We start from the raw sequence: 15,726 nt of genomic DNA on the forward strand, positions 1-15,726 counted from the left end.
ATGACACCCTGTTGCTGTCCAAAACCCCAATGGGGATCCAGCGGATTCTTGATTCTTTCGTGGCCTTTTGTATGGATAGGGGCCTAGAAATTAATGTTGGAAAAACAAAATTCATGGTCCTGAATCCAAGTAAAAAATTGCGCCCGAATCCCCTACTGGGAGAGGCACGGTTGGAGAGAGTCTCCACCTTCGACTACCTAGGTGTAACCCTGAATGAGTCCATGTCGTGGGGGGCACACCGGACCAAGGCCAACCTTAAACTGGTACAGACTACTGGGGGCATTGCGCGGATGCTGAAAAATTCGACTTATCGGCCTCTGGGTCCACTCATCCAGATCTACAAGGCACAGGCCAGGGGCGCCACAATGTACGGGGCGGAACTGTGGGGACACACACCAACTCGCAGTCTGTCGGTAACTGAGAATAATTTTATCAGGCAGATAACTGCACTCCCGCCAAGCACCCCGCTCCTTCCCCTGAGGTTAGATCTGGGATTGAGACCAATAGCCGATGAAATAGGACTCAGACCCATAGTCTTCTGGCGAAGACTGTGGAGCAGTGAAGCACTCTATGCCTACAGGGCTGAACTAGGGGAGCTGTTATCCCACCCAAAAGCATTACAGATCCCCTGGGTAAAACATATTAAGAATTTATGTACGGTATTGGGGTTTCCTGATCTTTGGTCCGATCCTGCCGAGGCCTCATTAAACATCTCACGCAGAAATTTGGTTAATGCTTATCACGCCCAAAAACTATCCTCGGCCATGGAAAATCAGCGAGAGGGATCACTGACCTCTGTGTTTACGCTAGGTAAAGATATATACAGGATGGAAAGGGTGCTGGACGCCATGTCCCCCGTACTGGCCAGGAAGCTGTTTCTGCAATGGAGATACGGCATCTTGCCCTTGCGGGCTTTTACGAGCTCCTGGACAAACCCGCCCTCCTCCAAGCAGTGTCCAACATGCTCTTATGCTGAGGAAAGTGATCTGCATGTAGTTCTGTTCTGCCCCACGTACTCGAAAGCGAGGAAATACTGGCTCCTCCCACTTATTAGAAACCTTGGTGGTAGAGAGTATCTCCCAATGTATAGAATTTTAAAAACTGATCTTTCGAGTCCAACTGTGTTTGCACTGGCTAAATTTCTTACCAATGTCTGGCATATTCGTACCAGTTTGCTTAAGCCACGGTCCTTGAGTTAGCTCCAAGTCTCTTTAAATGTAACCTTGATAGTTTTAACTTACAGATTTGAACGATTTTATAATGTATAAACATGTTTTAATGCTACTGATGATGTTTTATGGTGTATATGTTTTATGTGTTGTGTATCTTTGATGGCCACATGGCCGAAATAAAGATTAAGAATATGGAATATGGTATACAAGTTCATAAAATTCATGATCACCAACGCGTTTCATCCTCAATTGGACTTCTTCAGGGGTCATATGGTTCTATCAATTATGTACGTCATATGATGTCCCAAAGCTTGAAAAGACCGGATTAGTACGTGCAGTCCTCAAATAACCAGTGATGAGGGAAATGTATCTCCCATGCTTCTCTGATGTCGTCCGGTTCATGCCCCATACTGTCCAAACAGATCTAGGCATTTCTTCAGGGCCTAAATTGCAGCTACTACGCATAGGGGATGGATGGCTTTGACTAAGTAAAGCTCAAAAGGAAAGTCACGTCCGCTAAAGTCAGGACTCCGAGTAGTCCAATTGTGTGGTGAATGAAAGAGGTTAAAATGTATACCTTCGAGGAAAAGGCACCTCTTTTGAGGGATTAATATGCCCCAACCGTCACTGGCCAGGATGATTGCTGATTTAGCAATTATGGGAAACTTCAGTGAAGTCTCCGGTTCATGCGGGACTTACCCGCATCTGGCAGAGTAGTAGATGTAGTGTAGGTCCCAATGAAATGCCTAGATCCGTTTGGACACTTTCGAAACAATCGGCATGCGTCGCAATCTTTCTCGTCGTGTTCCGGGGATAAACAGAGGTTGCACACTTCATGCAGATCGGTGCACGGAAACTTGGCATGACACCCGGGACAGAGCTCGAATGGGGTCCGTTCCATCGACTGCTAGCGAGCCCTACGCGGGTGGGCCCAACGGACCTCAACGAGGAGTCAAAACGATACGCGAATGGGAAACGCGATTGAGAAACAATACAGTCAAGGGTGTAGGATTGCGGGTTAAAGGGAACCTGAGAAACAGTGCCGAACCGGAGCGCAGCAATTCACATCCGAACACGATGGTGGAAAGAAAATGCCCAACGATGGAGCTGATGCCCATGAGCACCATCACTGAAAGAGGAGTCCCTTACCTTGTGACTGGAAAAGACTTCTTCGAACAAAAACAAAGTGCAAACATCCAGATCCAACACTAGATGACAGGCTATGCAAAGCATGTGATCTACAGCTCACATGCCTCGAACAAAGATATTTGATATTTTTATAAATTGGTGTGGACCTCCTTTTGAGTTGTGTGCCATTTATTGATCAGTGTGTGTATTTACAGATGTTTTTCACTCCGTGTTAAGCCTAAGGCTGCTTGACCACACTACCCCCTAACAGAGCACTTTGAGATTGCATAGCAAGCCCCTGTCCACTCATAAGGGAAGCCCTGGAATCTTTACAAGGTATAGCCAGCTTCCTACATTGGGTGCAGTAGTGGGATACAAGACTTGACATTTGTTGTACCACTTGGTTAATAAGTGATTCCACGAAGAAACTCAAAATGGTCTCCAGTTAAAAAAAAAAATCATATTTTTCCTAAATTGTTTTAAACTAGCTGTTGGGGCCTTGGTTAAGTCCCATTGCAAAACCGTTTAGAATGTAAAAAGTAATAAAGTTAGCCCTTTAAAAAAAATGTAAGTTTGTTAAAAAGTTCCCAACTAAGGTAAAACCATGTTTGAAGCAGGGCCTTTCCAGGAGCTCAAACTGGTACCCTATCAGCACGTTAGGTTGTCCCAACGTAAGGAGCTCAGTTAGGCATTGAGACGTGCCATAGGACCTAGACCCACAAAAGCTTATCTGCAGCAGTTGCTTGCAGAAAATGACATGGCCTTGGCAAATAAAGGATCCCCCCCATTGGGGAAGAAGAAGGAAAAACAGAAGTGGCGGATGATGACATTGACTCCACCCAATACCTGTACAGAAAGCAACACTACTGGGAGTACTACTGATAGCAACACTGAAGAAATCAATAGCGATGCTAACGAAGAGGATAGCATATGAGGCTAAACTCCTGGCTATAGAAAAAGAAACGGAGATGGGCCTAGGGCCCATTTCTGCAGCAACAACTTAAATAGGGAGAAAGTAGTAGCTTTTGATCCAAAAATCCCATAAAAGAAATGTCCCTAAATAGTCAGAGGGTGATGATATCACCAAATGGTTTACAGACTTTAAGAGGGATTATAAATTGAGAACATTCAATAAGAAGTATTGGGGCTCTCATATTGTAGCTGTTCTCAGGAAAGCGTAGGGATAGGCTCCCAACACTGAATGAGACAAATGCAGATCCCTATGACTGCATGAAGGATACCCAGATTGAGGGCTACAAAACAGAGACTCCAAAACCCAGTATCAGTCCATTGTTGATTCTGGAGATTTTTCAGTTGAAACACCAGGTGGTTGGTTAAAGGGAAGTCATGCGCAAGATTACAATGGGATTTGCTTATGAAAGAACATCTGTGAAGTAACTGTACTTCAGGAAAAGTGGCATCAATACCTTGTGGATCTTGGGAAGAAGGCTGATCATTGGGTAAAAAGAAGACTGCCTAAAACTATTTAGTGGTGAACAAAAGAAAGGGGTTGCTAATCCCCCCCTTCCCCAAGGGAAAAAGGTGGGTCACCCTAAAGACAAAGAAAAGGAGCCCTCTGTAGACCACTAAAACCGGTCTAGGAAGGTGGGCCCCAAGACACTTCACAAAACAAAAGAGGATGCCAGGGTAATACTAGGATCCCAATGAAGGCTTGGTGCCTTAATTGTAAACAGGCAGGTCACCTAGCCAAGGACAATTCCTGATCTAAAAACAAATCCACTAGTGTATCTACAGGGGTTGGCAGTGTAGTTTTGAGGGCGATTCCTCAGATGAGGAAGTCCTTCTAGCTTTTAACTAGAAATTGGGACCCATTAGGAAGTTGTCGATTCCAGAGGGAAGCAGACACTTCCACCGCCTACTGGCGAAAGGAATCACAACAACTGCCCTGAGAGATACCTGTGCTAGTTACAATGTTTATGTGACAGTTTGGTACTCTCAAACCAGTACATCCCAGGTGAAACTAGAAGAGTAAGGGTTATCCCAGGGGAGGTTACTGTTATGCCTGTGACTTTAGTACCCCTGAAAATAGCGGAGTCCCTTAGTTAGAGAAGGGTGGTAGTCAGTACAAACGTCCCCCTTGACTCTCTCCTTGGAAAGGACCACCTCGTGGTTGGTTTGAGGCACAAAGAGGTACTGGTCCAGTGTCAGTCCTCACCCAAGGATTCCGTGGGGGCAGAACCTACAGCTTGTGCAAGTAAGCCACAAAAGAAGAGGAAAAAGAGAAAGTCTAGGACAGGTGTGCAACTCTTAGCCAAAGTTCAAGTAAACCAAAAAGATTCTACACCAGTAGGGGAATACTCAAAAGAAGGCACTGGTACCGCGCTACCTGAACAACAAGCAGCACAGCACTTTGGGATTGCATAGCAAGCCTCTGTCCACTTATTAGGGAACACCTAGACTCTTTTCAAGATATATCAGAATTTTGATCTATGACAAAGAGCCAGCTTCCTACAGCTGGCAACAGCGCAGCAAAACAATTTGTTGATATCAGAACTTCAGCACATGACAATGTGCCCAAAGACTTGTTTGGTGCGCGACCGGTTATATGATGTTTAGTGCATCCACCATAAACTGTCAACAGGTTCAAAACCAAGCACTGAATAATTGCTCCAAACAGTCATTCAACTGGTACCAAAATAGTTAATGTGTTTCTAAAACTTGACCCCACTTAAGTAAATTGCAGAGATCATGGTTCACTTCGGACATATAGGAATCAACTGAAAAGGGCATGATACACTGGAGAGGTAAGCCCTCACTTTTAAACAATAAGTCCTGAAAATTGCTTCAAGCGAATGTACCATTACAATACAACTTAGCAGCCATGCATATGTAATCAAGCAGTACGAGGCTTTGTAACTTAAGATGAATTACGCTTCCCCACAGCCACAATTAAACACATGCCGCTTGAAGCAATGTTATTGTAAAGCAGCTGCAGGCACATGTAGGTTTGAATGTTGAATATAAACACAATCCTACGCTGTCACACTTGGATCCTCCACAAATGATTGACTATTTGCTCTCCACTCAAGTCCAAGTTGTAAAACACTCAACAGCAGTCAGCTCCTTAATCATTGATGGTCATCTCGGTAACATCATGGGACTCCTAAATAAACAGATGCTTTTCATTTGCACAAAGGTGATTTGAACAGCTGCTGTACTGACAGCTTCTGCAGCACCCTTAAACTTCCAGTCTTTTCAATGACCTAAATGCTTTTGACTTCTTGCACAAAATCAGTGTTCCTCAGCCAACCACTCCTCAGCTTCCACTTTATTCAAAGAATTTCCTAGCAGTCAGCAGATTTTCTCTTTTCCTTGAAAACCCTGCAGAAAGGCTCCTTCTGGCTAACCTCTCTCACTCACCTTCTGAGTTCTTAGAGATCTTAACCGTCAGTCCAAAGATGGCACCATTTCAAAGCACACAATTGAAAATCAGCACTTTTCAGCTGAGCCCTGTCTGCAGAGTATCTGCTGGCTGTCTGATTGAAGACAGTGGTGAAGCAATCATGGCTTTGTGCCTTTTTCAGTTCCCTTGTCTTTTACCTGCTTCCTCGTCCTCCTTATTCCTTTGCCTCTCAACCCATGTAGGTTTGCTTTACAATAGTCACCAGTGTTATAATGGAGGATACTTTGTAGGCAGGAGTCAAGTAGCCAGCTCACAGAGAAATGCACATTTTAGATTTAATGTAGAAGGTAGGATACAAGTTACTCAGTGAAAGCCCGACCAGGAGCAGCATCCTCCCTTAACCCACTCTAACTGCCAGCCCAGCCTTACAGAGACACCCCAAACATCTGGTCCACATAGACAAGCAGAGTAGGGAAGTAAGGACTAAGGCAATAGATTATACCACAGCACTGAATGAATTATTAGCTGGCAGATGTAGCACATGAAAGAGGAATAAATGCTTCCTTACCATTTTCTTGGCATGTTCTTCACACAAAGGGGTCTGGTGTGTGATGTCGAAAACTGGCACAGAACACTGCTGCCCATCTGCAAATTTGGCCGTACAACTGGAAAAGAGCTGCTGGGAGCGGTTCGAGAGAATATCTGCACATCTGTTAAGGAGAACACAGAGCAACTGCCACAAACTTTCAAACTAAGATGGAAAGCAAATTCTAACACCAAATTCAGTGTCTCCAATATACTGCCTTACATCAGACACCCATGCGTCTGCCATGGCACAGAGAGCTTCGAAATCTAAATGTATATTGCATTCTCTCGGTTGTAGGAAATGAGAATTCTATATACGGTATGTTATTTTCAATCCTAAAAACACTTAATTGACTTATATGGATTTCCTACCAATGCAAACGTGTTAGTCTTACAATAAGATATTTAAAAATGCTTATTTGTACTAGGCTGTGACTCTGGACAACCATCAGTTACTCATCTAATAGGAGACTATTTGCTCAACTGGGGCTAGGTGTTTACCTTTCATTCCAGGACCTCTGGTTCCAATTCTGGCTTCCTCACATGACTGAAAATTGTGTGATTATGAGCAGCTCACTATCTTCTTACGCCCCGATATGTATTAAAAAAACAGCAGTATTCTGACTAAAACTGCCTAAATTCAAGGTTTTAAACCCTTTCTTCATCTCATACATAAATCAAATCTGTTTTCTGCCAAATGCAGCACACCACTCTTTACCTCTTGGAACAGAAAAATGTACTGTCCATGGAATTAAGGTTGTGCTATAGCAAATAAGTAAAAACAAAATGGTGCCATCAGCAAACTAAAGTGCATGTTGGACCCTTTCTCTTTCCCAGCTCAAAGGATCCTCAAATCTGTTGGTTTTTTTCATGTTTTTCTTGCAGCTTACGAGTCAATGGAAGCTTTGCGGCAATGCCAAAGTAGCTCCCTCGGTTGATGGGACCGGACAGTAAGGACATGCATAGGATCCTCCTTCCGATGAATTAAAAAAAAAAAAAAAAACTTGAATGTTAGAACTTTCTCCAAAATTAGGGACCTAGATAAAGATAATCAAATATTGCAAAAGTGTGTAAATATTTACTATACCTAATTCCACATTTCTGCACCTTGACAATATAAAGATATATAAGGTGATTGGACGTGGAAATAGGAATAGGAAATCCATGCTTACTTGTATATTTTACTCATAGGGACATTTTGGTTGTCCATGTTCGTTAAGAGATCTATCCATGATACGGACTCCTAGCCCACCTTTTCACGCATGCTAATTCGGAGAGAAAAAAGGACGTCATTTGCTCCAAACCCTATGGCACCCATGCTCACTTCATGTTTGAGACTTTATAAAGCACAGGAGGAGGGGGGCAGACTCAAAACGTGAGTTAGAGGGGCCTCAGCAGGCATAAACGTACAATAGGTGTAAACTTAAAGCAGATACAGAGAGCCAGTATCATAGTGGTCTGTTCTAGAGAAAGTAGGTTGAGAACATTTATTAAAGATGAAGAAAGGAACAGATGCCCAAAGGCGCTTTGTAACCTCAATTAAAATGATCTAAAACTAGAGGGGTTAAGATTGTGGATATCCTGGATGCCGGGATGTTAGTTTTGTTTGAAACAATACCAAGGTTAGATCCAGACTACTCTGAATGTGATATTTGGGAGGAAGGCTGTGATTATCTTTGCCTGGTTCACAATTTGGAAACTGTGCAGATTCTGGTGCATTCCTTTAAACACAAAAATGCAATATTAAATTGCTCAAACTGTAGGTTATCTATTTTTAAAAAGTACTATGGTTAAAAAACACATCTAGAAAACAATCCCATGCACCCCCCATTGTACCAGGCTTCACACTTTACCACTGCATACTGTGGGTATGAACAATAATCACTCTCACTGCTCACTATATCCATTACTCAGGGTCCACCGTTTTCCAGCAGTGCAGTTTTAGGGAGAAGGAATCATTAGTATGCAATGGTACAGCAGATCTGTGCTGGGCTGTGCCTTCTGAGAGCCCTGTAGCAACGGAAACTTTAATATCTTGCCATCACCCATACCTTTAAAATAAAGAAAAATACTGTCCTCACAACAAATCCCAAATGTCCAGGAATGTGTCAAATGTCTTTTTGTTTAGAGAATTATCCTACATCCTACAGGGGGAATCACTACAACAATTTGTTTAAACAACACTGTTTAGAGACAGATAACCAGAAAAGTCAGTCCATACATCCAACTCACAATGAAGTGGTGTTGCTATTCAGTCATGGGCCACATCGGCGTAGAGAACCCTAATAAGCACTGCACTATTCTTCGCAAAATTAAATGTGGGCCCACATTAGGAATATAGTGCTTTGTAATGCTTTGGAGTAATATCATCATTGCCCTTACAGGGGCTGGGGGCGGGGTGCGGGGTGGTAACTGGGGTGGCACCAATCTGAACAAGTATTCTTTCTGAAGTTTTTCTACCCTGATTAGTTGAGCACTCTGCGACTAAGATGCAGTACATGAGCAATTAATTTTGTTTTTTTAAATGGAGGTAAGGGCGTAGCCAAAGTCCCAGCCAGGTGAAGTGGACAATCAGAATTGTCCGGACAGATTCCATAAAAAGTTCCAATCAGATTCGACACCTCGTCTAGTGACCCTCTTTTACTGCATACTCCAATCGCAAATATTTTTGCCTTCAAAAGACGGATGCAAATACTTCCCTAATATACAATCCAGACAAGCATGACAATAATTGCAAGTTTTACCCGTCAATAGCACTTTTAAATTCATATGTGAACATTTTCAAAAAAGTGCTTGCCAATAGACTGATACCCCATTTACCCATTCTAACAGATCCCTATTTACCCATTCCCAATCAATCGAATTTAATCCTGCAGAGCTGGAAAAAAATAAAATCAGGCGAATGCTCCACCTCGTTGAGAAAGCCACAATAAAAACCATCCCATTGGTGATACAGTCACTAGATGCTGAAAATCTTTGGGAGGGTTAACTGGGAATTCCTCTCCCAAGTGCCAGGGGCAATAGAGTTCGAGGCATGTGGGCTGCTAAATTCATATCTTAGCATTAGATCGCCGCCTAGTGTTGGGCTCGGATGATCGCACATTGTTGTCCTGGAAGAGTCTTCGAAGTATCCTGAGATAGGTGGCTCCTCCCCTGGACTACAGTGCGCATGGGCATCGGCTCCATCCCCAGATTGTTTTTTTCCGCCATTGGGTTCGGATGTGGTCTCGACGTCTTACTGTCGGAACCAAGAAAAACTAACTTTTAGCGGCCAAAAGGCCTCGATTTTCTTGCGTCGGTATTGTCTGCGCACGGTCTCGAGTCTTCCGTCTCTTGGAGCCGGAATAAGCGGAGTTTTCTTCGCTCTCGGAACTTTGAGGCCTTCTCATCGCGACACGACTGCAAAACTTTTCGGACATGGAGCGGAGCCCGTTTAAGTACTGCCCGCTCTGTGGGTCCAAGTACCCACACATCGATCTACACCCCGTGTGTAACAAATGCCTTTCGCCTGACCACGACGACGGCAAGTGCAAGTTGTGTGCACAGTTCCGCTCAAAGAAGACTCTCAAGCTTCGGCGCGCGGTGCGCATGGAAGCTAAACAAGCGGCCCCGGATCCGGAGAACATCTTCGGCGACCAGGACGAAGAGGACCAGGGTCATCATCTCCAAATCTCCCCACCCGAGACGGAGGTCGAGGCGGATCCGAGAGACGACGACGGAGTCGCGGGTCAAGGCCTTGAATACGTCGACGAGGTAGGAGACGACGATGAGATTTATGGGGCAGCGGCAGACAGCTCGGGGGACGAGCTCTGCCCCGAAGGTTACGAGGATACCGACCGGGACACGGGATCGCCTGTCGGCCTTACCCAAGACCCGTTGCCGCAAGCCACAGCCCCGCCTTCGGGCCCGGCCACGGACTTACTTGCTGAGCAGACTGTTTCGAAACCGAAACCGAAACCATCGGGTTCGACAACACCTAAAATGGCCGACCCGAAAACGAAACCGAAACTTAAGGACTCGAGTGTCCCTAAGATGGCTGCCGTGCCGGTGAAAACGACGGTGCCCGCTACCCCATCGACTCCGTCGACCTCCGGTCCGCAGAAGTCGAAGAAGTCCGTCGATTCCGATGCTGCAAAATCGAAACCGACGCCAGAGGAGGGGTCCTCCAAAAAAGATGGTCGGCACGGGTCAGCGGCTACGACGCCGTCCAAGCCCGCCAAAGTCGGCTCCAAGGAGGCTACGCAGGCACACGGAAAGAAGTCTGCGCCCCGAACACAGGAATCGGAGGCGGTAAAGACAGGATCCGCGCCCAAAGCGCACAAGGCCCACAAGGACGTCGGATCCGAGGGAAAGATAAGACCATCCTCGTCAGCGCCGAAACAAACTGTGAGTGAGCCGTCCCTCATAGCCGAATCACTGCAAAGAATCAGGGAGAAGGCCTTTGCCCCGTCGGCTCCGATACCATCGCCGCAGCCGCAAAAGGACACTCCAGCGAAGCCCTCTGGGAAACTTCTCTTTATTTTGCCGCCGAAGGAGGCGCCGAAAGCATTTTCAACCAAATCGGCACCGAAAAAGGTGATTTCTTCACCGACTGGCCCGCTTCCACGTCGGGTACTCGAATCAGAGGACGATTCAGAGCATTTCATCGACGCTGACACAGGCACACTGACCCTCTATAAGAGGAAAATCACTTCGGAGCCAGTGGACTCCTATGTCATCCCACTAAAGAAGAAGAGGGTGCCCCTTGACGCCTCAGGCCTCACGGAACCAATCCAGCCTCCTCCGAGACGGAGCCCTACTCCCTCCCCAGAACACTCTGCGGGTGAGGGGTATGATGAAGACGAGCAGTACAATTTCCCTATCAATGAACCTGATGCACAACCGGATTCCTATGATGACACTGGTGACCAGAACACCCAGGGTGTGGGGCAGGACCCGCAGCTTTTTAATGCACGTGCATCCCCGACTGAGGATTCAGCAGGTTTTCATGCACTACTCGAAAGGGCGGCAGCCAATCATGTGGACATGCATGCCGACCCGGTTGAGGAAGACTTCCTTTTCGACACTTTTTCAGTCTCTGAAAGGACAGTAAAGACACTGCCTATGCTTAAAGGAGTCCTCAAGCATGCTGGGGACATATTTAAGGAGCCTACAAGAGCGAGAGTGGTCAACCCTCGCATTGAAAAAAAGTACAGACCTGCACCTGCGGACCCCGCATACATCCGGGGACAATTGCCACTGGACTCTCTTGTGGTCGCCAATGCCAGGAAACGTGCCAACTCCCAGACAACGGGTGAAGCTCCTCCCCCAGATAAGGAGTCCAAAGTGCTAGAGGCAGGGGGCAAAAGAGTAGCTGCACAGGCATCAAACTTTTGGCGCATCGCCAATACACAGGCACTCTTGGCGCGTTACGATAGGGCGCACTACGACACCCTAGAACAGATTGTACAACACCTGCCTCCACAGTTCCAAGAAGCCACCCACCTGCTCATTGAGGAAGGAAAGCTAATCTCAAACGCAGCCATCAAGTGTGCACTTGACGCTGCGGACACAGCTGCTAGAGCTATCAACACTAGCGTTATGCTGAGACGACAAGCGTGGCTCCGCATCTCAGGGTTTAAACCGGATATTCAGACAACAATCCTTAATCAGCCAGTCAATCCTGATAGTCTGTTTGGTCCAGATGTTGACACCACCCTAGAGAAAATAAAGAAGGACACAGAAACTGCTAAGTCCATGGGGGCCCTGCAGTCACAACAGTTTCGTGGCAGCAATTTTCGTCGCTCAGGTGCACGTGGAGTCACCAGAGGACAAATGGGTCAACAATCCCAGTTCTCTAAAGGTGGGGCACAATCCTCGTTCACAAAACAGAACAAGGGAGGTTACAGAAATAACAGCAACAGAGGTCGCGGCAGAGGAAACAACAGCTCCCGCTCCTCTGCTCCAGCCAAACAGTGACTCTCTGTCACTGCCCCCCGACCACCTAACACCTGTCGGGGGGAGACTACAGCAGTTCCTGCCCGTCTGGAGAAACATCACCACAGACAGGTGGGTGCGACAACTAGTCCAGTATGGTTATTGCCTAGAGTTGAGGTCCACTCCACCCAACATCCCGCCAAGGCAAAGGCCTATGTCCGCAGAGCACTTGCTCTTATTGCAGCAGGAAGTAGTGGTGATGCTGCAAAAGGGAGCAATCGAGCTCGTGCCGGTGGGAGAGGAGGGCACAGGGGTTTATTCCCTGTACTTCCTTATTCCAAAGAAGGACGGATCTCTCAGACCCATTCTAGATCTACGTCCCCTCAACCTGTACATACTATCAGAACATTTCCACATGCTTACACTGCAACAGATTCTTCCATTGCTAAACCAGGGAGATTTCTTAGCAACCTTAGATCTCAAGGATGCTTATTTCCACATTCCACTACACCCGTCACACAGGAAATACCTCAGGTTCACTATTCAAGGCAGGCACTACCAGTTCAAGGTCCTACCCTTCGGAGTCACCACAGCCCCGAGGGTGTTCACCAAGTGTCTGGCGACAGTAGCGGCGCACCTCAGGAGGCAGAACATCCATGTCTACCCCTACCTAGACGACTGGCTCGTGCAAGCCAAGTCAGAGCAACAGTGCGCCGCAGACATGTCGACTACAATTCACCTTCTTCACGATCTGGGTTTCTCCCTGAACTACCCAAAATCGCATCTTCAGCCGGCACATGTCCGGCAGTTCCTAGGTGCGACGATCAACACCCTGACGGCCATGGCTCAGCCAAACCAAGTCAGGATAGACAGCATGCAGGCTCTGATCCAAGGGTTCAGGCCACAACACTCGCTTCCAGCGAGAGTGTTCATGCAGTTGATAGGCATGATGGCCTCCTGCATCTTCATAGTCCCTCACGCACGGCTACATATGCGCCCGCTCCAGGAGTGCTTAGCGAATCAGTGGACACAGGCTCGTGGGCAATTGACAGACCTAGTGTTGGTTACCAGTCGGGCGTACGACTCTCTGCATTGGTGGACTCCACACAACCTTTGCAAGGGCCGACTGTTCCAAGAGCCTGTGCCGCAGATTGTCCTGACAACGGACGCATCTCTCCAGGGATGGGGAGCTCATGTGCTCACTTACACAGTGCAGGGACTATGGACGACGCAGCAACAGAAGATGCACATCAACTATCTGGAACTGATGGCAATCTTCATGGCGCTCAAGTCCTTCATTGTACATCTGTGCAACAAAGTCGTGCTAGTCCGGACGGACAACATGACCGCGATGTACTACATTCAAAAGCAGGGAGGCACCCACTCGCCACAGCTGTCTCATCTGGCTCAGAGCATGTGGAAGTGGGCCATTCAGAGGAACATTTTCCTCATGGCAGAACACCTCCCAGGAAAGGACAATCAGATGGCGGATCTGCTCAGCAGGTACAGCCATCAAATGCACGAGTGGGAGTTACACCCATCTGTCCTCCACCCGTACTTCCAGCAGTGGGGTCATCCGGAGATAGACCTGTTTGCCACAAAAGAGAACGCAAAATGCCAACACTTTGCCGCCAGGTTCCCTCACCCACAGTCGCAGGGGAATGCGATATGGATGAACTGGTCAGGCAAATTTGCGTACGCTTTTCCGCCAGCCCCTCTAATACCGCTGGTCGCAAGAAAGCTAAGGCAGCACGAGATGACTCTCATCCTAGTTGCTCCAACGTGGGCGCGCCAGGCCTGGTACACCACGTTCCTCGAACTCTCAGTGGTGCCGCATCAAAGACTGCGCCTCACGCCCAGTCTTTTGACGCAGAACCATGGAGAAATTCAGCATCCAGATCCGCAACAGCTCAACCTGGCGATCTGGCTCCTGAAGTCCTAGAGTTTGGATACCTTAACCTACCTCCGGAATGCATGAACATCATCAAGGAGGCGAGGAAACCAACTACTAGAGCATGCTATGCTGCAAAGTGGAAGCGTTTTGTCATTTACTGTACAGCCAATGACATCAACCCGCTAGATGCATCCATCCCCAACATCATCTGCTATCTGTTGCATCTTTACAAATGCAATCTAGCGTACACTTCCATTCGGATACATCTATCCGCCATAGCGGCTTATCTCCAGAACAGGCAGCACCTCTCTGTCTTCAGAGTGCCCGCCATTAAAGCCTTCCTTGAAGGTCTGAAACGAGTCATTCCCCCAAGAACACCGCCAGCTCCGGTGTGGAACCTCAATGTCGTTCTCACCAGACTGATGGGACCACCATTTGAGCCACTGCACTCGTGTGAACTCCAGTTCCTTACGTGGAAAGTAGCTTTCCTTGTAGCTATTACGTCTCTGAGGCGTGTCAGTGAGCTGCAGGCGCTCACAATCCAAGAGCCATTCATTCAAATTCATCCAAATAGGGTAGTGCTACGCACCAACCCCAAATTCCTTCCGAAGGTGGTGTCACAGTTTCATCTAAACCAAACTATTGACTTGCCAGCATTCTTTCAAAACCCGCAAACGGTGGCGGAAAGAATGCTCCATACCTTAGATGTACGGAGGGCGTTGATGTACTACATAGACAGAACACAACCCTTTAGAAAAACAAAACAACTCTTTGTTGCCTTCGCACCACAACACAAAGGCAACCCGATTTCCAAAGCAGGGATAGCCAGATGGATTGTTAAGTGCATCCAGATATGTTATCAAAAAGCCAAGCGCACTTTAACAATACCCCCCAGAGCGCACTCCACACGCAAACTGGGGGCATCCATGGCTTTCCTAGGGAACATTCCTTTAGAGGATATTTGCAGAGCAGCCACGTGGGTTACACCACATACCTTTACAAAACACTACTGTGTTGATGTGCATTCCAAGCAGCAAGCTGCTGTAGGACAGGCTGTTCTGAAGACACTTTTTCAGGTTTCTGCAGCTGGCACGGGCAACCGCCGCTGATGGAGGGACTGCTATGTATTCTATGCTAAGATATGAATTTAGCAGCCCACATGCCTCAAACTGAATATGCTACTTACCAGTATGCATCTGTTCTTGGCATGTAGGGCTGCTAACATTCATATCGCCCGCCCTCCTCCCCGGTGCCTGTCGCAGCTGCAGATATACTATTGTATTTATTCATTAGCATGGACATCCTTTACACTTTTCACTCCATCTTCTGCCACAATGGCGAAAAACAATCTGGGGATGGAGCCGATGCCCATGCGCACTGTAGTCCAGGGGAGGAGCCACCTATCTCAGGATACTTCGAAGACTCTTCCAGGACAACAATGTGCGATCATCCGAGCCCAACACTAGGCGGCGATCTAATGCTAAGATATGAATGTTAGCAGCCCTACATGCCAAGAACAGATGCATACTGGTAAGTAGCATATTCATTAGGGGACTTAAATGTTAACCTGGATCGAAGTGAGCTATAAACAACAAACAAAGAAAAACCAAAGTAAATGATGGACGGAGCGTTGACAATACAAGCACTCACCCCCAGTCAACTGATCT

General features: G+C 47.0%; 1 protein-coding gene across 1 annotated transcript in view; it reads right to left on the bottom strand.

Moving 5' to 3' along the window:
- Positions 1–15,726, bottom strand: part of INO80D (INO80 complex subunit D) — a 239,870-nt gene that overhangs the window by 87,947 nt on the left and 136,197 nt on the right. Inside the window, exon 8 of the mRNA XM_078680295.1 lies at positions 6,233–6,366. Within this exon, the coding sequence (XP_078536421.1) occupies positions 6,233–6,366 (134 nt within the window). The remainder of the gene's footprint in view (positions 1–6,232; positions 6,367–15,726) is intronic.

This window comes from Lissotriton helveticus, chromosome 3_1 (genome assembly GCF_964261635.1).
Source record: "Lissotriton helveticus chromosome 3_1, aLisHel1.1, whole genome shotgun sequence".
NCBI lineage: Eukaryota > Metazoa > Chordata > Amphibia > Caudata > Salamandridae > Lissotriton > Lissotriton helveticus.